Raw genomic sequence first — 26,792 nt, forward strand, 5'->3', positions numbered from 1 at the left:
ATTCAAAAATCTAAACTTAAAAATAATTGATATTAAAATACATATAAATCACACACCTTGTGTCATACAATCACTGCCTTAGACTCCTTAAAGGTGGGGTGACAGTACTAGGAGCAGCCATGCGTGTGTAATCCAAAAAGAACTGACATCTTTTAGAGAAGACAATTGGACTTTGTCACTTAAATTCTTGTGTTATGTCAGGACTTAAACATTGTGTTTCCATCTGTACAAAATTAATAAAACTTAGATGTTGAGAATATTCTGTTAAACAAATGAATATTAATTGAAAGGTATTTTGCATTGATGATTTTCCTTCTTGTGTAATTTCCTTTTTAAAGTTGCACAAGGCACGTTTACATAACTAATAACCAGTTATCCACTATTGATGGACTACAAGCATCAGAATAGAAATCTTCTGCTATTTGTGCATGCCTTTTGTTTGCATCTGTCTTCATCTTTCTCTCATTCCAGTTGCTCACTGTGTAGATTGATATTCTTTATGATTTTGATCTGTGTCTCTCTCTCTCTTGCCCTTAGTCTCCTATCCAGAATGGACAGCACAGATGGATTCACATTTTGTTTTAAATTTTTAATGGATTGGCTCTCAAATAACTACCTTTTTAAGTCTGCATGGATTTTTAGAGTTTTTAAAAAGCAGTGGCAAAGTGATGAAACAAGTAATGAATAATCAGATCACAAAGGAAGCTGATAAATCTTTGGGATTATTTCCTGGTATCATAAACTAAAACTTTTAATTATTTTCAAAAAAAATCACTTTATCCACTCATTTTGGAAGAACATAATATTACTGATAGATTATTTGAACAATATACATTGTGAACATCATTCTACTTCTTTGCATGAAAGCCTACTAATAAACCCAGTGTGCAGTGAATGAAGGACGGAAGTGTATTGTAAATGGTGAGAATCCATTGATTTGCTTGCACTAACTGAAATACCTGAGTGAAAGAACTTATCCATGAAAGTCTCATATCGATTCTGATTTGTGCAGTGCTGACGGGCAGAATAAGTGAACACACAGCCTGCATTCTTTGTTCCTTGCCCCTTCAAAACTTGGTTTTCGTTTTTGAAATCTTTAAAAGTAAGATTTGGGAAGCTGAGCGAGCATATGGAGAGTATGTTTAAGGGAAATCACGTGATCTTCTTTTTTAAATAAAACACTCCTTGGCTCTTTTTTTTTTGCTGAGGTGGGGTGACTTGGGAGCCTTCTCAAAATGATCGGCAGGTCCCGGTTCCAAGCCTTTTTTTATTACGAAGGGTTCAGTGGATTCAACTGTGGCTAGGCTCCAATGGATGTCTAAGCAAAGACAGATTGTGTGCGTTGGACAATCCATTTAAGTCGCACAGGGCCCGTATCATGGGTGAGAGCTGAAGGTCCTTAACTTCTTTTGTTATAACTGAGATGAAATTGCACAGTACCAAGCATCTTAAACAGTAGCATGCCACTCCCCCCCACCCCCCCCCCCCACCCCCAATACCTGGCATCCCTTTGCGACTACCTATGACCTCCTCCTAGCTGGGTCAGCTGGCCTGACTGCAGCCTACATCTGCCCAAGCAACAAGAGTCCCCTTTATGTGGGCAATTTTTCTGAAGGGAGTGGGCAAAGCCGTGAATTTTCTCAAAACCTGCCTGTATCATGGATGAAAACCCAGATGCTAAATTTTCCCCACAAGGAGCTGAAGGATGTCTCTGAAGTATAGAAGGGATGCCTTTCACTCAATGAATGATACATAGCTGTAAACACTCCTGATGACCGAGGGCCCTCCAAGCAGCACCAGCAATGGGCGTGGATAAGTGTTTTGCTGACGATTTTTTTGTTGTTGTAAAAGACTTTTAAACTGAATCCAAGTCAATTTCCAATTAACACCTGATGCAGCGTTTTAGAACTGCCAATCAAAGTACAATTAAACCAAAACACCAACATTACCTTAATTCTATTTCTGTGTGAGTGCAAAGAATTAAGTGTGACTTTCATGATGAGTGTATGGCCCCAGCTTGAGATTCATCGACCATTTCTCTCGAAGAGGTGGTTTTTTAAATTATTTGGAGTATGGAGAGGTACAAGTGTTAAAGTGAAAGAGTTGTCACTAAATTCTCCAATTTTCAAGTGTTATGTATTTCAGTAAGTGCTGACGTCAATCCTCAGTTGTTGGGTGTAACCAATTTTCTTTTTCTTCTTCAAAGGAAGATGAATACTGTGTAGCTGACCACATGCAGCCTTCTGAATGACCACAGAATTTCCTGACACGTGCCTTGCTACTGTGTATCAGATGCTGTCGTTTGTTTGCTTTAAAGCTGTAACAGTCCAGATTTTTCACTCAATGCCAGTTAGTTGCCTCGCAAATTACACAGATTACAACCACAGTCTGTTTGGCTGAATATCCTCAGCCGGAGCTGTTGGGAGAATGAAGATGTTTGTTTGCAGTAGGAAAGGACTTTTTGGGGCCTCTGGTTCCATATGTACTCTGAACTATGGCGAACAGCCGTTCCCATTTTCAGTATATGGGGGCATATGGTGTATTTGGAGTTGAGCTGGGTAGTCTGGGCAGAGCAGAAGAGGCTACTGCCTGGGAGAAAAGCCTGCATGCTGACTCCAGCACCGTGCACAAAGTTTGTAAATAGAGATTTAAATATAAAATATTCACCCTGCTCTCCTCCTCCTTCATCATTCCTGTCACTCTCCATGAACCTATCCATACCACTCAATGCCCTGCACCTGTGTTTCTGTACAAGTACCTCTGATCCCTCATTTCTTCCCCATTCCCCCCCAATCATTTAATCATGGCCCTTTTGTAGCCTCTGTGCCTACGTACGCCTCGTTCCCCATCCTTTGCCACTCTTTGCCCTTACCTCCTCAGTACCAACTCCGCTGTAATCTAACAGGATAAACAATAGGAGACCTGCTGAGAGAAAATGACAACTGTCTATTGACAATGGCACTATTGTTAAAAAGAAAATATTGCACAAAAAAAATCAATACATTGAAATTCCTTTAATCCATTAGGAAAACCAACACTTCTATTCTATGATCATTTGGAATTCTCCACCAAAACGCTCACTCCTTATTGTGAAAATGATAGTCTGGGAAATCTGTCATGCAGCACAAATTCCACAATGCTTTACATCAACAGAAACTGAAATATCTTGTTTATTCTTAAACTCTATACATTGGCATCTGGTCCCAGGGACACACCTTGATGGAGGTGAGGCACCCTTTGGGATTGTGCCCAATTGGCAGTTTGAAAGCAACAACTGCTTTTAAATTAGCATTTCCTCATGGAGCTTTGGAAACGTGAGCCGAGGCAAGTACTGAGTGTGTTTTCTTGTGGATTTTCTTGCATTGTGATTAAGTGCTGCATTCCTGAAATTTTTGTTACAGCTTCAGTATTTTAGAGCAGATGGTTATGGGATACAAGGTTTCCAATCTCAGTTGCACTATTCTGGAGAGAAGGCAAGCAGAGGCCAAGTATTTGCCTATAGAGAGACAGAAAATCAGAATCCAGACCAAAATGCCAAAATATCTGACTGCAAGCTTTGTAAAGACTACCTGGTCACATTTTTTTCTTGGCCATTATTAATGTAAAGCCCACAGAAACTGGGACGACAAAGATGAATTGAGGTTTAACACAGCAATTGGACTGTCTGACTTAAGTTGGAGTGCAAATCTTATTGTTTCTCAGTGCCTGCCTATCCATCTTTTTCCAGAAGCCATCAGTTCTCCCTCCAAAGAATGATTTGATTCGGGAAGGCAATTACTTCTTACTTGTGTTAGGACGAACAGACTTTCTGACTGAAGGATCTAAGAGTACATATCCACTCCTATCCTGTGATGTCCATATCTGCACTCCCCGTAATAGTTGCTGTATAATGACTCAATGAGCCGCCCACACCCATAGAAACTAACAGCAGGAGCAAGCTATTCAAGCCTGCTCTGCCATTCAGTATGATCATGGCTGATCATCTCTCTCAATGTCATATTCCTGACTTTTTTCCATAATCCTGATGCCTTTAAAATATAATTGTTTATGTATTGGTTTCTTGAATATATTTAGTGATTCACCCTCAAGCCTTCTGTGGTTGTTTGTTTGTTTGTTTGTTTTGCTACCCTTTTTGGATGAAGAAATTCTTCATCTCAGCCCTACTGTTATTCCTTGTCCACAATTAATTCCCTCAACGAATGCAGGACTAGAGTGTAGCTGGGATCTTGGGGTTCTGTTACTGTTAGAACTTTCAAACTGTGGAACAATTTCTAGCAAACTAACCTTTTGAGAGGAATCCGACCTGATTTTCAAAGCTACCCTTTTTGACTCAAACACGCTAGATGACTAATATGTTTCTGAAAAATCTAGTGATGTCTGCGTTACATAAGTTGCAACTCCCACTAGAATTATAAATGTTCAGATCTCCTGGTGTGATTTGGTTTGCCTTCTATTGCAAATGTAAATTGTTGCCTTGGTAACCCAATGCTGCTGACCTAAGTCTCGCTTTCTGTTTCAAATTCCACGTAGCGCAAATTTCAGGAATTCATTCTGAAAGCAGATTCCTTTTATAAGGGGCTTGTGTTTGTAGCCATGCAAGTTGCAGAATTGGGTCGGGACGTCACGGCGGTTGAGGGGAGGAGCAGGTTGTTGAATGTGTCAAGCTACCAGTTATCATCATATATCTCTACTTCATTTGGTGTTTTCCTGTACTGTCTCCAGGATGGAACATATATCATCTTAATGGGCTATTCATGCTAAATAGGTTTTTTAATCAAGAAGTAAATACAATTAAACAGTCAGGGAATGGAAAAGCAACAAGACACCTTATTCATCTGGCTTTGTGAGTAATGAGCTTACTGACTGTGAAACATCAGCATCTTTCCCAGTATCTAATGACTGTTAAGTGCTGTTTCTTTTTTCAGTGTGGCTTTTCACTGCCTTTTCATTTTTACTTTTTCATTTTAGGGCATTCCTGAGCAATGGGCAAGACTTCTACAGACATCCAACATTACTAAACTGGAGCAAAAGAAAAACCCTCAGGCTGTCCTTGATGTCCTGAAATTCTATGATTCGAAAGAGACTGTCAATAATCAGAAATACATGAGTTTCACTTCTGGAGGTAAGGACCGGTAATCTCTGTATGCAATATCGTATGCAATGCATGAGAAGCCCTCCGCATAACCTCTAGAATGATACATTGGGACTCTGATTTGCATGACTTGTAAATAACTATGGAACCTTTTAAGATGAAAAGTCACTGACCTGGAATGTTTGTAATTATGTGCTGAATTGTTTATTGAAAGTGACACCATTTTCCATTGTTGTGCAATTTTCCTGTCATGTTGCTAGTCGACTAAATATAGTTGTAATGTAAGGGCAGTTTGAAGCTGTTAGTTAAATTTTTTATATATATATAATTTGCTGCCAAATTATACCGGAATGTTATGACTTCTCTGCAGAAGAAGGTACAAGCTAATGTTAAACAATCTGATATCTGCACATATTAGCTTTTACACATAACAATGTAAGATATTATGTATTCGTCAGTTTCCCTGGGATTGAAAGCCAGGGGTACTTTTTAACTTGCTTTTTAACAAGTGGAGTAATAATGGGTCCCATGGGAGGAGGAAGCAGAGGACCAGCGTGACTAAGAATGGATGGATGAAAGGAAGTATGAGAGTTTAGAGAAGGGCGTAGTGCAGCGGGTGAATTTGGGAAGAGCACTATAAATAGGATAAAAAGGGAGGTGATGGGAACAAGGGGTGAGATAAGATGGAAGAGGAGATGAAAGTGGGAGAAGGGAATAGGTAGGATTGAGCTGGAATAGGAGGGAAAAAAGGGAGTGGAGGAAATGGATCAGCAGATTGGGTGAAAAACTGGTGAGGTGGGGAAAAGAATGGTAAATGTTGAGTGGATGACAGGAGGGGAGTGGATAGGAGGAAAGTCCAGGCATGTTGGAGTGACAGGGAGGAGTGTGTGCAGTCGGGTGGGTGTTGGTAGTCAAGTGGAGTTCCATAGAAGCATAGAATCCCTACAGTGTGCAAGCAAGTCACTTGGCCCATTGAATTCACACCAACACTACAAACAGCATCTCCCCCAGATGCCAACAGCTACCCAATGCCTGTAACCCTGCATTTTCCCATGGCTAATCCACCTTCTATGAAAATTTTAGCATGGCCAATCCACCCTAACTTGCACACCTTTGGACTGTGGGAGGAAACCAGAGCACCTGGAGGAAACCCACGGTGAATGTGCAAACTCAACACAGTTGCTGAACCTCTGCTGACCAAAATTTTTAGTGTTTGCTTTTCAATGATCGGGGCATGAAGAAAGCCTCTTCATAGATTTAGTGCTAATTTGCGAAAATGGTTCGTTCAGTGTGTGGATACATTCCAGTTTATTTTCTTAGTTGGAACACTTTTTTTACTTTAATGTTTATGATTCCTCCAAATGATACATGTGTGGGTTGTGATGGAAAATGTTTGCAAGAAGACCATGGCTAAGTTTCAGCCCATTAGCAGGGGAGAGCTTTATGAGACTTTGCCAATGAAGTTTAACCCTAGCCATAATGGAGAATCACTTTAGCTGTTTTCACATAACATGATGTTCTCAGATCCACTAGCTCCCTGATTGTTGCTATCACACACTATTTCTAACATATCATTGAAGTGAATATGTTTCATTTTAAGTGTGGACTTTCATTCACATTGGGCAAATGCTCAGTGCAGCAGAGGTAGTACATTGTAGTGACATTAAGCAATAAAGAATGGTTAAATGACTTTTTTTATCTTTAGTGAAGTTTTGCCTTTGTCTGACGATTTTTTAAATGATTAAAATTTAGTTTCACTTTATACCATGGGGGGTGATTTCCTCTGCACATTGGCCACAACAAAATAATAATATCTATGAACAAATGCACAATTTTGCTGGACCTCACCCACACATGAAAGATCCTGCAACCTATGCCCAATATGGATTTCATGCCTTCCTAGATCATGTTTGGATATAGAGTAGGCTGTGTTCAGTGAGTACTTCATTCAGTCTCAAGTCCTTTTCCAAACCTTGACCTAGATTAGTGTAATGTCTCAATTTCCATGCCAACTAATCTTGGCCAGAAAAAAAAGTCCACTTTATCAAACACCCTCACAGGTAGAAGAATGAGAGGACTTTCATCTGCTGGCTGATCTGAATCAGGTGTACAGGCACACTATTTTCTGATGTTTGCAAATGTCAGTGAAGTAGATATGACGTAAAGCAATATTCCACTACTTTATTATTGCAATTTTACATTTTTTTTGCTAAAGTTAGTGAAGAATATAAATTCAGTCATTGTATTTTTCCATAATTGTTATTGTTGTTTCTTTCTCTATCTTTTTGCTGCGATGGTGAGATATTCATACTGCTCCCAGGCTTCCCTCTGTGCCACTCTTTTACCAACCAGTAAGAGGTATTTTAAGAGTGCTACGATGACTTCACTTCACTGCTTGTTTCTCCGCTAAACCCCTGCCCATCCACCCCCCCCCCCCCCAACCCCTTCCCACTTGAGGTTCCACTTTGCAGAAGGGAATTGAGGGATTCAGAGAAGTAGGAGACAGGCATTTTCATTCCCTTACCAGATTAGTAGTATCACATGTTGGTGCTCCAAAATGCTACACTGTTATACCACTTGACATGAAGAATTTATGTTCTCAAAGGCCTGCAACCTCTGCATTTCCTGAACTCGGATCCTTGGAATAATTTTAGCTTTGGCCAGTAATGGGAGTTGTTGAATCAGCCACCCATTACATAGCTCTCCCGATTTTTCATTTCTACTGACATCATTAAAATCAGGAGAGACGCTTAACAAACATCTGGTTTTTATATTGGCCAAAGCCTCAATGACTCCACCCTTTCCAAGTAGCATCTGTGGCCATCATTGTGCATTTGTACCTGCTGTGAAGGCATTGTTATTTCATCAGCTTGCAGATCCCTTCCTTTTTACACTTAAGTACTTCTCATTTTCTCATAATTGAGCTGCAAAGAGTCTACATGTCGGAATAACATGACAGGGAGAAAAGCTTAAATCAAGAAATAATGCACTGCATTTTATTTGGTTTCTCTGCAATGAGTATAAATATACAGGAAAACCAAGCAATGTAGGGAACTATAACTGACAGTCATTCAGGGTGATGGATAGTCATGACTTGGAAGTAAGTTGCACCTATAATGTCATTGCATTTCATCACAAACGATGCATAAAAGTAGGTCAAAATATTGTCATTACTACTTGAGTATACAGTTTTAAAACTTTTAACACATTGAAAGAGCTTATTTAAAATTTTTAATTCATATGGTACATTTTTGAGAAATACCAACCCCCAATGAGGCAACTTTGGCCAGATAGCACAATAAGATTTAATTGCAATCTGAATTTCCTTGTCTGCATTCTTGGATTTGTTTTAATTGAGAGAGATTAGCATTTGACTTTTTTGCTGTAGCATAGCTATGTTTGGGGAGCTACAGCAGAGGTGAATGCATGATAGTGGCAGCAGCTTAGAGGTTGAATTTGTTGCATTCTATGACACAGTGTCTGGAACATAGTAATTTAAATACTGGATTGCGAAACAATAAACCGGTTCCGTAAAGTTGAAGTGTTTTCCATGTCCGGCATCAGTTGTAGTTTTATTTTGAAACCATTTAAATTCAGTAAAGGGTGGCTCTTTTAGAGGCAAAGGAAACCTGTTACATTTTCACTATAATGATACCAGTCATAAAGGATACTGCAGCAGTTTTGACATGATTTACATCTTTGTTATTTACTTACAAAGCAAGAACATCACAAAGTAAATCTCTATGAAGTTATTACTACTTTCAGACAAAACTGCAGTGGCTTGTAATTCTATTCAAATTGCAATTTAGCATGAAATACAAGTTTTATTGGTAACTCTGAGACCAAAGTCAAATTCCTGACTTTCCCAGCTCCCCCAGTCCCTTGAAGCGTTTTAAAGTCATTTTGTTTTTATTGAAATAAGTAATCAATACAATATTGATATAAAGTTTTATATACTTTGTTTGAGACTTTTTGTAACTTCTCATTCCAATCACATTTGATTTAAAAGCTGTTTGAATTTTATTGCAGCAGTCTATTCACTGATGGTACCCCTTCTAAAGCAGTACAAGTGCACAGAGATAACTGGTTGGTTGCTTGATTTTTGAATCTATAACATTGACTTGAAAATAACTGGTAGATAGCTGGGAAGTAGGTTACGATGGTGATTTTTGTTTTTAAAAGGCAGAAGGGAATCCCTAGGGATGAGTGCCAATTTGACAGTCCTGATGCAGACTGGTCCAATCATGACCACTGCAAGCCAATTTGAAGAATTAAAGTTTGGGTTCAGATTTTCTGAGGGTTGGGAGCGGGGGTAAAGCTCAGCTTGAGTCCATAGAGAAAAACAATCTGTGGATATGTGGGATCAGACTTTGCAACCTGCCAGAAAGTTCTATGCGTGGATGACCTGTATTGGATTTGCACCATCGATATGATTTGCATCCTGCTAACATTTTGTTCATGGCATGCTGGATCTATAAAGGTCAATGTGTATACAAAATGTTTCTCTCTTGGTGTGTTGCTAGGGATGCTTCTGATCAATTATGGTTACAGGTAGGGGGTAGTTTGCATGTGCATGTGTTTCGGGGGAGGACAATGAGCATAGAATTCCCTTGCAGTGTGGGGGAAGGGCCATATCCATCGGATTCCCTTGCAGTCTTTGAGGCGCAAGCTGTGCGGATTAGATTGTTGGTCTCCATTGCAACCTTTGGAGGGAAAGTTAGTTCCTGGGTAGCCACAATATTATTGCTATGTTTTCTGTGAGCACCTGGTATGCTGTTTATGCTTCCCTGCCCATGTGCTGTCCTAGTTTTAAATGTGGGACTCAGATTTCTATGATGTGAGCATAAAGTCAAGATGTGCCTGAATCACTGGAAGGAGTCTGTATAATAGTTTTAAACCATGAGTTTGAACTAATTCTCAATTAGCTAAACCAGCTAAAAGTTCAAATGTGACACCTCCAATGTGCAATGGAAGCCAAAAAAACTGCAGATGCTGTAAATCAGGAACAAAAACAGAAGTTGCTGGAGAAGAATAGCAGGCCTGGCAGTATCTGTGAAGAAAAATCAGCTTAGATTTTAGGTCTGGTGACCCTTCCTCTGAACCTGCACACGGTTCTGAGCAACAGTCACTGGACCCGCTTCATTAACTCAAATTTTTCTTCACACATGCTGCCAGACCTATTGAGCTTTTCCAGCAATTTCTGTTCTTGTGGCATGGAAGCCAGCCTCTGTGTGTTTCTTACTGCCCACAGTAGACTTTAATAGTATGCACTAAACTTCCCTTGCAGGAGACTTGAAAGATACCATGAAACTGTTTTGAAAGTTGGAGATTTGCATTTGAATGTGGCAATTAACCAATTGTTCCTTTTTAATTTTAGGTGATAACTAAACAATTATCTATCATATGAAAATATTCTGTTGGTGGAATAGGTGTTAGATTTCTGTCTGGGCGTATAGATGCAGTTTAGCACAACTATACTTGATTGATCCTTCATTTGACTGGCAGATGAATGTCTATGGTTAATGCGGTTGTTACCCAACAGCATACTTTGTGCTGAGTGTTCCTGGTCAGTCCGTCCAATCTCTTGTTAGTTACTCTTTTCATCAGACTATTTATCCTGGTGGCGGTAACCTGATAAAAGTTTGTAAGGCAACTGAATGTGATTGACATCAACGTTAAGTTAAGGGCAGATTTTCCCCAAGAGGCACAGATTGTAAGGAACATTCTCAAATGGTAGTATGTGTTGGAAAATTATATGTAGCATCCAGAAATTATCTGCTGGAGATAGTGGAAGATTCAGTGCTTCCTCATTGTTACATCTTTGGATTCATTTTCAATTGTGCCAAGTTTTGTGTCCTGTGAAGCTAGACCATGTTTTGCAGCAGATTACTCCATTGTTAAATACACCCTCTATGATTCAAAGCAGTGACACAACTTTCACTTGTATAGTGCTAGCAGTGTTGTAAAATATCGCAAGAGCATTATCAAATTTGACATCCAGTTTCTTAAGATAACAGCACAGGACCATAGTCATGTTCAAAGAAACATCTTTATTAGCATCTTAAAGCAGGTGTGAGAGGTTGAGAGATTTGGAAAAGGAATTGTAGAGCTTAAGCCTTAGGCATCTGAAGACATGGATTACTAATAGCTCAGACAAGTAAAGCGCATGGTTTGATGAATTGGGTGATGTCAATTGAGATGATTATGAAAGCACTGTTATTGGCCTTAGCATCCCTCAACTAGGGAGTGGGGAAAAAAGGCCTGGTTTCCTGTTAATTATTTGCCAGTGATCTGAGTTAGAAAGAATATGGTTGTGACTATCAAATGAAGAAAAAGGCCCGAGCTGGATAGTATTCACAATGTCGTCACTTTCTGCTAAGATTGATACATTAAGAACTGCCATTTGAACGTGATGCTGGAGGGCTGTCAACTAGTGAAACTGTAACCCAATATGAACTAATTACTTAAGATGTAAAGATTTGAAACAATTAAAGGGAAACTAGCACATTAGAATTTATCCACAGAACATTCACTGAGGATTTTCATAGTTTTATTGATAATGCATTGCAGTTCCCTTCTATTTGGAAATACTACATATTTTGGGAAAAATCAAATAGCTGACCCCCTCTGACTTAACCTCCTAATCTTTTTTCACTTTTGTTTTTAAAACTTACTTTTTATTTTAGGATCAAAAACTAAACTACATTGTTCAATGTAGACGAATGATTCTGCACAGTATTAGACATGTGCCTCCCCTACCATCAGTCCCAACACACAACCAATAATAGTAGCTTCAAGTTGGTTTACTTCACGTGTACACAGCTTATTTTTGTTCTAAGCTGGAGTGTAAGATATTGCCTCTGCCATCAAACAGGGTAGTTGTGTGGTTTAAGTTACGTATTAGAGTATCTGACGTGAGAATTGGTTTCCACTCATTCTCTTGAGAAATTGATGCATTAAAAGTTATAACATTGTCAATGTCAAAAGTTTTTCATGTTTTGTGAAGGTACTAAATATTGATCAGACAAAGTTCACATATCAGGGGATACAGATTTTAAAATGAGTTAACTGGGGCCAAGAAAATGTCTCTTATTACACTAAGGGTTCTAGAATCCTTTAATTAAGGAAATCTATTGAAGGAGATTTATACATAAGTTCAGAGACAAGTAGACATGTTGGTCATGTCTAAAATTGAGATCAACTAAAAAGAGATGGACTTTGGGCCATGTTACAACTTTTCTAAATCCAAAATCACATTCTTTTGGTTTAAAAAATCAAATCTACTGTCAAAATATTGAATATTGTGCATATTAAATCTGTTTGGGGGGGAAAGATGTCATGCTTCTTGCATAAAATACATATGCTATGTATTTTAACCTTTGCAGATAAACCAGCTGATGGATACGTAGCAGCAAATGCTCTGGTGAGTATGAAAGCAACAGGTTGCTTGACAGACTCCTAACCAATTCTCTCTTTTAAACAAGCTGTGGAAGTCTTCAGATTAATCATGCTGTCTAGAGAACTAAGTTTTTATGCTTTGAAGTTTACAGACTCTGTTTCAAAATATCTTTAATTTCTTGTTGTTCTTCCCATGACCACACTCTTTTTTGTTTTGCCGACTGTAGCTTTCTAGTAAACTCACTGACCTGGTAATCTGTCATATGTTAAACTAGACAATGAATACTGGTAGACAGTCAGAAACACTGGTAACAAACTGAGCAGTGGAAAGAATACTGGTACATCTCAAACAATTAGAGTACGCTGTTAACCATTCTGTCAGCATTTATGATCCCAAGAGAAATTCATTTTTTAATGTCTTGCTGCATGTAAAAGGAGAAACACATTAGTGAAAAACTTCAGTAATACAGCATTAATTACCTGGGATGATGACAGTGGGAAAAAGATTTTGTTTACACTAAAGCAATGGCAGCTGATAGGGATAGGGGCAGACATGCTATTTCAGGTTGTGAGTCTGTAGATTAGGTACTAAGTGAAATCACCCCTTTTTTTGCTTGCTGCCAGCCCCCTCTTGCCTATGGCCTGGGAACAAATGGTGATCCCAGGCTTAGACTGGACGGCTTACTGATAATGACCACTGCCTCCTTGGTGAGGCTGCCAATCAATGTAGCTGACAGCTTTCAGCAAGTCACGAGTACTGAGGCCAAAGGGAAGCACTGCACTAGTCAGTCAACAGCTTGAGTGGAATGAGGTCTAGTAGACATTCTGAAAGGAGTTGGCGCAGGGCTGTCACCTGCTCTTTCACCAGTGGATGTCGCCTCCATAACATTCACGTGTAACTCATCTATTATCTGGTCAAAAGATGGGAAAAGTCCTTCATTTCCAAAAAGTGATGCATTGAGGTTTCCTTAGCCCGTTGTGTGTCACCAATGCCATGAAAGACAAGAGGATTTCCTCAGCTGTGTATATCTCACTAGCCCTTGGGTTAAAGTGAAGGTGAGTTACTGTGATTTATGGGCTGAACAGAGCAAGCAATCAGCTCAAGCCATTTTAACTCTGGGAATTGGATTTAAATAAGTCATGACCAACTTCCACTTGGTGTTGCGGGAAGTTGGAAAATGTGAAGAGACTGGTACCATGGTAATCCATAATGTTGGAGAGAGCCAAATCTAGAGTCTTGAGCTCCTTTGTGGAGGTGAGAGCAGCCTTTCTGTTCATTTTGGCCAGAAGTGTCCAACTGAAATGGTGTGTGGGGCATGATCAATGAGAATCAGTACGTTATTGAAATGCCAGACGTATTTGAACTCTTTGCATGTCCCTTTCTTTTTGTGTGTGCTGGAGATTAAAAGTTAGATGTTCTTTTTGAATGTCTTTTTTGTTTCCCCCCAGTCACCACAATGAAAAGACAGGAATCCTTTGAGGAAAGGCATTTTTTTCTTTCCAAAGTTGAATGTAGAACTATAAATGCAAGTAGAAGCCTGGTTAGTGATATTGTGGTAAGCACCATGGGATCATTTAAATGTATATTTTCAATTGTAAAGTGCAGCAACTACCATAGTGTGCCTTTTATTCGCTGTAAACTTGGGTGCTGCTCAGTTCTTTTCTTTCCTTCATTGCTCTCTTGGCTTTTCTATCTTTAGGTTTTCTCCATAAAATGATTGGAAAACAGAAGGTTGAAAATAGATTTAATAGAAGTATTCAATATTGAGGGGTCACTGGCCTGAGTGAACATAAAGAAACTGGTCCTGTTGGTGGAAGGATTGAGAAGCAGACGGCACAGATTTTAAGATAATTGACAAAAGGAGCAATGGTGACAAGAGAAAAGCCTTTACCATGCAGTGAATATTTAAGAATCTGAAATGAACTGCCTGACAGTATGAAGGAGGGGTGATCAACAGAAGCTTTGAAAAGGGAATTGGAACATTATCTCAAAAGTTCAAAAGAAATTGCAAGGCTTTGGGCAGAAGGTGTATTGGCATTTGTCAAATTGCTGCTTCAGATGGACAATGCAAACCTTGCTGATTGACCCCTTGATCTCTAACTGTTCCATGACATATCCTATAAATCTTGTAAAGCAGTTATGGATTCTTCTTTCAAGACTGGATGTTGCACACCTAGGTGTGCTAGGTGCTGATCATAGGCATTTTGAAATCTTCCATATTAAATTTTTAAGAAATAGCATAATGTCCAAAGGATTTAATTGATACTTGAAACTTCACAAAAGTCATACACAGTGCATTAACCATGTGCTATAGATGCAAGAAAATTGCAGAAATGTGGAAAATGCTTGATGTACTTGGGTCAGGCAGCATGTGTGGAGAATAATAGTTGATATTCTAGGTTGGTGACCCTTTTCATGAGAATGCAGAAAATGTGTCTATCTAGGTATCTGTCTTGCAGTCCTGGCCTCCCAAGGCAAAGGCTTTTTTAGAATTGAATGATTGGCCTGGAGTTTACAACGAAGAGGATGATCTCCAAAGCTTTACTTTGTGATTGCTGAATTGTCTCAATGCAGTAGTGCTTCACAGGTGTAGAATCACTCAGCCACTGTGTGCTAATCTTTCTGATGCTTTGCGTTTTTTAATTGTGACTTGAGTGACTAGAATCAGGTTTGACAGTTGAGTCATTTTCACTTTAGACCTGCCAAGATTTTCAATTTTTTTTTTAAAAAAACAGTAGGTGGGGGATTGTAGGGAAAAATAGAACAGTGAAGATTTTCAGTAGACCACACTTGACATATCCAACGGTGTTTGCCACTGAAGCAGCTTTATTCATTTTCCTCACCTATTAGATAGGGGCTTACCTGCACATCTGTCAACGTGGTCTACTGTATCCGCTGCTCCTGATGGTGGCCTCCTCTACATCGGGGAGACCAAGCGGAGGCTCAGAGACTGTGTGGTTTTTGTAGAGCATCTGTGCTCTGTACGTGATAAACAACATGTTCCAGTTGTGAGCCATTTCAACTCCCTCTCCCACTCCCTGGGTGACGTGCCCATCCTGGGCTTCCTCCAGCATCACAATGACACCGCCTGCAAACTAAAGGAGCAGCACCTCCTATTCCCCCCCCATCTGGAGCCTACAGCCCAGTGACCTACTTTTGGGTTTCACCAGGTTTTAAAATCTCCCCACCCTGGCCTCATCCCATGTCTGTCATCGTCGTCGTCCCCCGTCTACCTTCCTCTCTCCATTTATTTCTGAGCTGCCTTCTCCCTCCCCATTTCTCAAGAAGCGTCCCGATTGGAAACGTCAAGTTTCCTGCTCTTTTGATGCTGCCTGGCCTGCTATGTTCCTCCAGCTCCACACTGTTACCTCTTTATTCATTTTCCTGCCTTGTAGTCAAGTTAACCTTATTCAGAAGTCATCCAATATATTCTCATATTAAACAAAATATTCCAGTGGAAAATTCTATTGGGTACAGTTCAGGCTATGTGCAGGTACTTTACTCATTCAATACCACCTTCCTTCTGATTAAGCTAATAGTATTTCAATTTTTAAAGGTAATTATTCATTAGAGTAAACCTTAAAAGACTACAATCTTTTAAACTCAAACTCCTGGGTTTTTCCTCTCCAAGAGTATGTGGTTTTCTTTAAATCTGTAAAAATGCATTTACGTGATTCAAGATAGGTTGAGGTTTTTGACTGTTTAAGTGCTCTGAGGTGTCTCAGTACAAGTTCAACAAGAGGATACATCCATAACCTATATATACAAATGAAGTGTATATTTACATATCAAAGATGCTCTGCACACAGCAGCAGCTGCTCTGCATATCGTGGTAGGAAGGCCTTAGACTCTGGCATTTCCCTCTCGCATCCCCTGTCCCAGACCTATGAATGTACAATCAATATTTTGCATAAACCTCTGAGGGATATATGGTATTGCACATTGTTCAGTGAAATAGAGTAGATTCCAGGTACTGTCATAATCTGGGCGAGCAGGACAAAAGCAGCCACTCCCTTACCCTGTTTGATGTGATACTGGCATCATCTGTTGCAAATACCAGCCACTACCTAATGTGGACAGGCAATTACACTTGCAGGCAAATGAGATATTAGACTTGCGGCATATTTCCTATCCATAATGTCTTAATGAGACATGAGGAACACAAAATTGAATACATTACATAACATGAGTTCTAGTCAACTTGAAGTAAGTCTGCTGCTCTCCTCGGGAATGTGGGCCCCAGTTATGCTCTTAAGATTCTTGAACAAATGTTCCTGTACTGACCACCCTAAGGTCAGTGTCACTGTGTATTTATACATACCTGAATACAGTGAATGGACCTGGGTTGGGGGCCATGGAAGCTCTTTCTACCTGGAAACCACCTTCCTTGAATGTATAGGCTGTTTCATTTGCCCCTTCATCTCCTAAAGTTTGCATTTAGGAACATCGTCGAACAAAACAGAAAACAATGAAGATATTTAGAGGGGTGACTAAAATCTTTCCTTGTTGCATTTCAATTTTATTAAATTCCAATTGACTTCCTTGCTTTGAGTTAATTCTTCACCTGATATATCCATTAGCTCTGCTTCAGTTTGACATTCATGCCTTGAGATATTCAAATCTCTCTCCCAGTAGCATATCTGTCTCCACCTTCCATGCTTCAATTTTCAGTTTGTGTTTTTTTTTCTCTTTCTGCTATCATACCTTTTTCTCTCTCAACTATAGACACAATGAATAGTTGTGGTTGTTATATTTCAGCTATTTTCTTAGAGTTTACCACATGAAAACATAGGTGAGTACAATAATGCTCTGTCACTAAGCAAGAGTAATGATGTGTTTGGTACTAAAATCAATGAACTTGATATAAATTTATTGATTCAGTAGGCACTCCATTATTTTACAGTCTGTCACTTGAAACAACAATAAATTGTATATTGGCAACAAAAATGTGTAATGTGGAGATGGAAAAGACTCAATCTTGTTCCTCCGCTCCCCCCCCCCCCCCCCGAACCCCACAACCATTTTGTTGTCTTTCTCTCACACACTAGGTATTTGATATATAGGACTGTGGTGTGGAGAGGGGCTAGGGATTTGATTTGAGGACCAGCAGCACTGCAACCCACTGGTGACATGCTGTTTCTTTGCAAAACGGCTGCGAACAGGATAAAGCTGAGTGAAAGTGAGGCCTCTCTCCTTAGTTGTGTCTGAACATTGATTTGTAGGAGTGGTGAGAATAACTTACAATAAGAGTTCTGCTTAAAACGGGGATTTTTATTTAGAAAAGGCTAGAAGAAGCTATCCTGCCAAAATTCTGAGCAAAAGCAAACTCTTGTGAAGAATTTTTACTTCAATGTTTCAGCTGAAGTTTCCTGCCCTTTATTTTGTTGCTGGGCTTTTTTTGTTGCCTGTAAGACTCACTGATAGTGAGTACTGATGAGAATAGGGAATAAGCTTGAAGCAAGAAACTACCAGTACTTCGGAAATCTCATCTTTGCAAGGTGCAACAATGAACCAGGTCTATCCACTTCAAGCATCTTGTTTCATTTGCTTTTCCCCATACAACTCAGTCGCATCTGAAAAATTACCCGTTGGTATTAACAGGATGACTACTTCTTTCTTTAAATATATTTGTAGACTTTTCTCATATTTAGCTAATAGTCTATGAAAGGAATGGTTCCGTAAGCCCAATTCAATCAGTGTGACATTGCAGCTCGTACAGGAATAAAGTTTGGAAGTATTAAATCAACCAACTTTTTTGGAAAAACATTCTCTAGATCGACATTCTCTCATCAAATGTTTACAGCTGAAGATTACTTTAGCACTGATGATATTGACTTGCTCCACATCTGCACCCTGTGTGAAATAAAGGATCTAAGTGGAGGTTAACATTTTATCATCCTCTCTCTCAAAAATACAATGCTTGCAGCAAGCACAAGGCGCTGTGCTTTTTATTGTAACTATTGATGATTTGTTCTCATTAAATGAAAAGGAAATTTTAAAACCTCTTAACCTCTCTTTGTCATAGAGCACAAAGATTGCATCAGAACCACCAATTGTACCACCCGTGTCAGAGGACGATGATGAAGATGATGATGATGATGATGATGACAACATGCCACCACCAGTGATAGCACCACGACCAGAACACACCAAATCGGTCAGTGGAACTGATTTCTGCAAGATGTGGCAGGGATTACAAAGTTCTTGGTCTCTGACATAAGTGACTTGGGTCAATAATTCCTTGCAATTGGCATCCTCATTAAGGGTTTGGCTCATTTAGAAGGCTGCCAAATTGAAATGTCTGATTTAACAAAGTTAAAATAACTGCATAAATGGTAGGAACAGGAGTTGCAAGGCGATGCAGTATAAATAAAGGGAAATCATGCTACATTATACAAAGCATTGATAGAAATGCACTTGGAGCACTACATCCAGTCGTGGTCTTTTTTTTAACTTGAAGATATTTGTATTGGAATCAACTCCGCGAAGGTCCACTAGGCTGATTCCTGAAATGAAAGCTAAGGGATGTTTTATTAGTGTTATAGACCAGACTGAACCCCCTTCAGAAATAACCCAGAGATAGTCTAGATACAACTTAGAGCCATGATAACATCACATCAGGAAAGGTTGATGATTAAAACAACTATTAAAATAGGGAACAGAAACAAAATTCCTCCACCACCCCATTTCCCCCATCATCCCAAACCAACATAGCATTCCTGAAGTGTCCATTCCAAATGGGAACAATGCATTCAGTTGGATTTGATCATGCTGCCACTTCTTTATATGATGGGACCTTTATGACTTGCACGCCCATTTAAGTTAAAGGCATCAATTTTGTAAGATGAATACTTTGCATATATATTTTCACATTAATGATGTAATGGCCCAAAATTTGCTGAAAAATTTTGTTGACAAACACCATCAATTTGAGCATTGTAGCAAACTTGCATCAAAGATTCCTGTTCACTTAAGCTAGTTGTGCCTAGCTTTGGGAGAAAGCCTAAAGTGACACAGCCAGTGGTCAATAATTACAATTCAGTGTCGTATGCACTACTATATGGCTGCATATATGGAACAGATAATAAATAATGTTTCCCTATCTGGACTTTTACCATACGCAAACCCTGTAACAATGATTTGTAAAGACACATTTACATTTTTGGCAGAGGTTTTCACATATTAACATAGTTATGCTGGTTAGCAGTTGAAATGTCACTGATTTCCTTGGAACCCTTCTAGTTTTGAATTTGATTTTCATGATGCCTCAATATTTGGAATTCCTGTCATTATGAAACAATTTGAAGATACAAGTGTCTTGTACCTTGTGCAGCCCTCTCCCTTGGACCTCCTGTATGCTCCCCTGCAACACTTGCATTGCAAGAATATTTTTGTATCACTACTTGAGACTACAAAAACTCAGCTTTCTAATCCTGAGAAGTCAGATCATTGTAGCAGTTTAGTCATTAATAGAATGTCGAACATAGAACAGTATAACACAGCACGGGCCCTTCGGCTCATGATGTTGTGCCAAACTTTTACCCTAATCCTCAGGTCTACCTAACCCCCCCACCCCTACCCATTACTATCATCCATATGCCTATCTAATAGCTGCATAAGTGCCCCTAATGAGGCAGAGTCCATTACCCTCTCCGGCAGTGCATTCCAAGCCCCAACCACTGTCTGAGTAAAGAACCTACCTGACATCTCCCCTATATCTACCTCCACTCACTTTAAAACTATGACCCCCATAATAGCTATCTCCACCCTAGGAAAGAGGCTCTGGCTGTCAAATCCATCTATACGTCTGATCATTTTGCACACCCCTATCAAGTCACCTCTCATCCTTTCGTCTTTCTATAGAGAAAAGCCTTAGCTCTCTCAATCCTTCCTTGTCAGATCTTCCCTCCATTCCAGGCAACATCCTGGTAAATTTCCTCTGCATTTTTTTCCAACACTTCCATATCTTGACTCCATACTCCAGATGTGGCTGAACCAGGCAGTTGTATAGCTGGAGCATAACTTCATGGCCCTTGAACTCAATCCCTCTATTAATGAAAGCTAACACACCATACGTCGTCTTAACAACTCTATGCACCTGGGTGGCAGCTTGCAGGGAACTGTGGACACGAATCCGAAGATCACTCTGCTCCTCCACATTGCCAAGAATCTTTCCGTTTAACCCTGTATTCTGCTTTCAAGTTTGTCCTACCAAAATGAATCATCTCTCTTTTTTTTATCATGGTTATACTCCATCTGCCACTTCTCAGCCCAGCTCTGCATCCTATCAATGTCCCTCTGTAACCTAGAACAGCACTCTGCACTGTCCACAACGCGACCCTACTAATGTCAATTAGCATACTTATAGATGAGCCAAAGTTTTTTGCAATTTGACTAACTTTATTAAAAGTTGTTTCTGGGTCATAACAGCCATCTCATCACACTTTTTGTTTTGTACCTTTTTCGTGGACCACAAAATAAAATTTGCCTCCCCCACCCCCCACTTCTGGCCTGAAAGTCAATCCACGTTAATGGAACCATTTTAAATTGAGGTGTCAAATCAATTAATGAACAGAATAATATTTTAAAATGGCAGTGAACCTGACAAAGTTGCAGCCAGTTCAACTTTTAACAAGTTTGTGCTTCATAAATTTCACTCCGTTGTCTGTCCTGTAAATACCTTCAGAATCTGCAATCTGTGTTAAATGACTATTAGCTACACAAGTTATAGTCATGCTGCTTTGGCTGATGTGACAATTTTTCTGTCATTGTTTTTAAGATGACAACCATGTATAAATTATTTTCATAAAATCAAGGATTGGAATCATGAAGTTGGTTTTTGTAGGAGCTGTTTCCATTATAGCTGCACAGTTTGTGGTTGTCTCACTGGTTTGCATTGTGACTATTTCGAAGATGTTTGTCAAAACTTCAGTTTTTATTCATTGCAACAGCAAATTCCAATTGAAGAGGCCTCTGGTACAATGACCATGAAGTCAATGAAATGATATCTGTAACACTTCTCCAAATGTAGAATTTAGTGTTCTTAGTTTGAGTGTGCTCAATGAGCAACTGTTTTCCATCATAATCTTGGAACAACAAACCAAGTTGTTATCAGGGCTCTAATCTGTTGATTTCCTAGCCTTTAAAAGCAGTGGTGGCAAGTAAACGGTGCCAATTTAAGAAACTTGTGATCACATGTTGCTTTTAATGCAGAAGCAGAACTACAAACATTGAGGGTAAAACAGGAGTAACAGAAACCACCCAGCACTACTTAACAAGGTACAAGTAATGTATACGTTCACAGGAGCCTAATTTCCTGGAGCATCTGCAATAGATAAATGGCTTGCTTTTTTGATACATCAGTACTATGGCACTAGTTTCCACGAAATTCCAGGTTGATTAATGGTGTGTACTTCATTCCTGCCATTCCTTTAACTCCCATAATGTTTTGTACCTAGGTCCTGAAGATGGTGTTAAGTTGAGAGTTTGAAGCACAAGGAAAATAGGAAGCAGGTTAAATATCTTTACTCTGAACGAGGAAGAAAATCTTTGAGCAAATAACAAGCATAGGGAGATAAAGGACGAATGTAGATTTACAAAATCCTTACATTTTTCCTTCTCCTCGCTTTCTTCCATATCATCGCCCCTCCTTTCCCCTCCCATCTAATTCTGGATTTTTCCAGTCTACTATGTTCTGTATTGTGAGCCTAGCCAGTTGTTGTGATTGGTAAAGGGCTGTCAGTAAAAATCACCAGCCCCCATTTCTGGCCTTCACCAAAATTCACTACTTACCTATTGAATGCTGGATGATGAGAGAAATTGAGGTTCTGGTCATGAAAAAGGAGGCCTGTATCAGGTATAAACAGCTGGGATTGAGTGAATCTCTAAGAGTACAAGAGCAATTAGAGTATATGAAAGAGGGAAATCAGGAGGCCAGAAATGGGACATGACATAGCTTTGGCAAATAGAATTAAGGAGAATCCAAAGAAATTCTAGTCTAAAATACCAGGGGCTAAAGAGTAACTAGAGGGTGAACAGGGCCCTTTTAAAGATTAATGTCGCCATCTACTTTCGGAACCACAGGAGATAAGTGAGACAGTAAACAAATATATTACATCAGTATTTCCTGTGGGGAACGACATGGAAGCTAGGGAGCTTGGCGAAATAATGAAGTCTTGAAGAGTTTAATATTAAAAAGAGGAGGTATTGGAGGCCTTAAAATGTATAAAGGGAGATAAATCCCCTGGTCTTGATCAAGTGTTTTCCCCAAAATTTGTGGGAAGCTAGGGAAGAGATTGCTGGGTCTCTTGCTGAGATATTTGTATCCTTGACAGCAATGAGTTCTCTCACACCACCCCATCATCCTCCGACACTTCTGCCATCTACAATCTGACCCCACCACCCAAGACACTTTTCCATCCCCACCCTTTCTCTGCTTTCCGGAGAGACCACACGCTCCGTGACTCCCTTGTTCGTTCCGCACTGCCCTCCAACCCCACCACAGCCGGCACCTTCCCCTGCAACCACAGGAAATGCTACACTTGCCCCCACACCACCTCCCTCACCCCTATCCCAGGCCCCACGGTGACTTTCCATATCAAGCAGAGGTTCACCTGCACATCTGCCAATGTGGTATACTGCATCCATTGTACCCGGTGCGGCTTCCTCTACGTTGGGGAAACCAAGCGGAGGCTTGGGGACCGCTTTGCAGAACACCTCCGCTCGGTTCGCAATAAACAACTGCACCTCCCAGTCACGAACCATTTCAACTCCCCCTCCCATTCTTTAGATGACATGTCCATTATGGGCCTCCTGCAGTGCCACAATGATGCCACCCGAAGGTTGCAGGAACAGCAACTCATATTCTGCCTGGGAACCCTGCAGCCCAATGGTATCAATGTGGACTTCACCAGCTTCAAAATCTCCCCTCCCCCCACCGCATCCCAAAACCAGCCCAGTTCGTCCCCTCCCCCCACTGCATCCCAAAACCAGCCCAGCCTGTCTCTGCCTCCCTAACCTGTTCTTCCTCATGCTGCACCTCCGTTTCCTACCTACTCACCTCATCCCACCCCCTTGACCTGTCTGTCTTCCCTGGACTGACCTATCCCCTCCCTACCTCCCCACCTATCTTCTTTTCTCTCCATCTTCGGTCCGCCCTCCCCTCTCTCCCTATTTATTCCAGAACCCTCACCCCATCCCCCTCTCTGATGTGTCTAGGCCCGAAACGTCAACTTTTGTGCTCCTGAGATGCTGCTTGGCCTGCTGTGTTCATCCCGCTTCACACTTTATTATCTGTGAAAAGCTGATCCCTCAGGTCCTCCTTAAATCTTTTGCCACTCACCTTTTTAAAAACCTGCTATCGAGTTTTGGACTCCCCACCTGCGGGAAAACAATCTTGGCTATTCAGGCCCCTCATGATTTTATAAACTTCTATAGGGTTACACCTAAATCTCCACTCTGGGGGTAAAAGCCCCACTGTATTCAGCCTGTCTATATTACCCAAATCCTCCAGTCCCAGCAACATCCTTGTGAATCTTTTCTGCACTCAAGTTTAATAACATCCTTCCTGTAGAAGGGTGACCAGAATTGTACACCGTATTCCAAAAGTGGTCTCTCCAATTCAATGTCCTGTACAATTATTTCCAGAAATCCTCCTTACTGCCACTGTACCGCATCACCAAATATTTAGATGAAATAGGCTCCTTCTGATTCTTTTCTGATTGGAAAAAAAATAATCGGGCAATTTGCAAGTGCTGTCTTTTCTGAAATAGTCCTAATGTCAAAGTGCAGTACCTTGATGTGTTACTGGCCTGAATTATGCAAGGTGGCAGGGTCTACCAAACACTGAATCCCACACATGTTCTTAGCTAAAGATTCAGGAGAGTTTACCAGAGGGCAAATAGGTGCTCTGTAGTGATTGGATTGGCAGTAAGGCTGGAGGTGAGGACTCCATCCATGAGAGAAGGAAATCCCACGTTGGCCAGTGAGATGCTGGCAGCTTTCAACACAGCGGTTACTCCAAGGGAGCAGCAGCAATAAGCTGCAATGGATTGACGCTTCCTACGTAAGTGTTTGACAGTCCATGATTGAGTCTGGAATTTGTGAGGCAATAGGGGAAGGCAACCTGGCGTGGAGCTCCTTTTCAGGCAGGATCCACTGATGGGCCAAGGAGCCTAGTTGCAGAGGTAACCCCTCCCACTGCTTTCTTTCCCAACCAGCTTGGCATTGAACTCTTACACCATTATTTAACGATGGTGGTAAGATGAGGCTCTTGAAGGGGACACTAGTTGTCTGCTGGGGTAAGGAGAATTAAAAACTGCCTTTGGAATATAGGACCTGATCTAGGCCATTCAATGCATTGTGTTTCCTCCACCCCTTAATACAATCGCAGCTGGCCATCCACTTTGCATGTAGCAGAGCTTTAGACTAATACCATGTTTGCAGATCCTCTTATGTGGAGAGATTTGAGGAAATTGGATTTGTATACTCCAGAGTTTCAAAGAAAGAAAGGGAATCTAACTGAAACTTGCAAAAGTATTGCAGGGTGTGACAAGGTGGATATCCAAGGGTGTTTCCCCTCTGAGTTTAATCATTACCTCAGAATAAGGAAGTAGGTTACTTAAGGCAGAGATGGAATTTCAGAGGGCTGTGAATCTCTGGATTTCTGTACTCCCGAAGGCTATGGAAGCTTAATCGACCAATGCCAAAATCCATAGATTTCTGGATATGAATGTCATCAAGACATATCGGGGTAGGAAAGGAAATTGGCTAAGATGAGAGACTGGAAAGCGGGGAATATTTTCCGAACAGCTGTGTAAGCTAGGGAGGGATTTGACTGACATGTACAAAATTCTGAGGGACACAGGCAATGTTGTTGGGTGGGGGGGGGGGATGCATTTCCCCTTAGAGGAGTCAGTAAAAACGGGACACGATTTCCTGCTCCTTACCCTAAAATTTAGAAGATCTGAGGAAAAGTTTGTCTTTTTTCCCTCAATTGTGGAAATATGGAATACCCGCTTACCAAAAGGGCAGTAGAAACAGGAATCCTCAGGACACTTCAGAACTGTATAGATGAAATGTTGTAGCTTGCATGTCTACGGGCCAAATGCTGTAAGATGAGATTAGACTGGGTGGATGTTTGACCAGTGCAAACACAATTAAGCTGAAGGACCTTTTCTCCACACTGAACAAACGGATGGTGATTCCTAGGTGGATGATGAGCTGTGAATCAGTGATAGGGGAGGCACATCAGGTTGAATGGCCTACACCTGCTCCTGTGTTCCTACGCAATGGAATTAGAAACACCTTGAGTTCTATATTGACTGAGTATTCGGGGAAGAATTTACTGATGTGTGATGAGAGAGAATTACAATCACTATTTTGCAGATTTTTACCCGATCAGTGATTGAGCCCATTGTGCCAGTGGCCCCTGTTAAAGATGTTACGACTTCTCCAGTCACAACACCACCTGGAAACATCACCACCAGCCTGAACAGCCAGCTTTGCAGAAATACTGACAAGCAAAGGAAGAAATCCAAGATGACAGACGAAGAGATCCTTGAAAAACTAAGTATGTATTGAAAATTCTTTGATTCTCCCTGAAGATCATAATATGAATCAATTTTTAAAACTGTATTTGTGCAAGTGGCAGAACAATATCGTATTCATGTTTTCAGTACCACAGAAGTTTGGATGGAGAAGTTTTAATGAAAGGAAGCAATGCAAGTGATGAATCTGCCTTTCTAACATGCAACCATTTAACAAAAAATCAGTCTTCACAAAAGTGTTGCTTTTGGAATGCCCTCTTTACAATTATAATACCTTGACATTTAATATCAACTTTTGTTCTAGGAAGCATTGTAAGCGTGGGTGATCCCAAAAAGAAGTACACAAGATTTGAAAAGATTGGGCAGGGGTAGGTGAAAGACTTCATTTTTATTAATTGACAAGAAAGGTCACTTTTTAATGTGGAGTTGTTTTTTTAAATATAAAACATGCAAATGTGGTATCAATGGCTGTGACCCTTTAAGGAAGTTATTCTACCTTCCTCTCCGAAATCATGGTTGTGGCTAGTCATTTTTCTCCTGGTTTTGATCCTTAAAAGCTGTTTAAAGATAAATGTTTTAATAGGTCAACTGGAGACGTGAGAATTTTGAACAATAAACAGCAGTCTACCTCCGAGTCATTCTTTGTATTACACTGGTATCAGTGTCTGACACTAGTTGGACCTGCCTTTCTAAACACCTCTCTTCTTCCATGCCTATCCTATTGGCTTCTCTAGAGATTGTGATGCTGGTCATT

The 26,792-nt window shown here is 40.3% G+C and overlaps 1 protein-coding gene across 4 annotated transcripts in view; it reads left to right on the plus strand.

The window, feature by feature from the left end:
• LOC125458730 (serine/threonine-protein kinase PAK 3) overlaps nucleotides 1-26,792 on the plus strand; it is a 241,769-nt gene that overhangs the window by 156,333 nt on the left and 58,644 nt on the right. For 2 of the 4 annotated variants that reach the window (XM_048544262.2, XM_048544263.2), the window contains 7 exons: nucleotides 4,969-5,122; nucleotides 7,394-7,450; nucleotides 9,122-9,178; nucleotides 12,478-12,515; nucleotides 18,517-18,648; nucleotides 25,878-26,061; nucleotides 26,343-26,406. In XM_048544262.2, the coding sequence (XP_048400219.1) occupies nucleotides 4,969-5,122; nucleotides 7,394-7,450; nucleotides 9,122-9,178; nucleotides 12,478-12,515; nucleotides 18,517-18,648; nucleotides 25,878-26,061; nucleotides 26,343-26,406 (686 nt within the window). The remainder of the gene's footprint in view (nucleotides 1-4,968; nucleotides 5,123-7,393; nucleotides 7,451-9,121; nucleotides 9,179-12,477; nucleotides 12,516-18,516; nucleotides 18,649-25,877; nucleotides 26,062-26,342; nucleotides 26,407-26,792) is intronic. The other 2 variants (XM_059651377.1, XM_059651378.1) reach the window with 2 other exon arrangements.

Source organism: Stegostoma tigrinum, chromosome 15 (genome assembly GCF_030684315.1).
Source record: "Stegostoma tigrinum isolate sSteTig4 chromosome 15, sSteTig4.hap1, whole genome shotgun sequence".
Taxonomy (NCBI): Eukaryota; Metazoa; Chordata; class Chondrichthyes; order Orectolobiformes; family Stegostomatidae; genus Stegostoma; species Stegostoma tigrinum.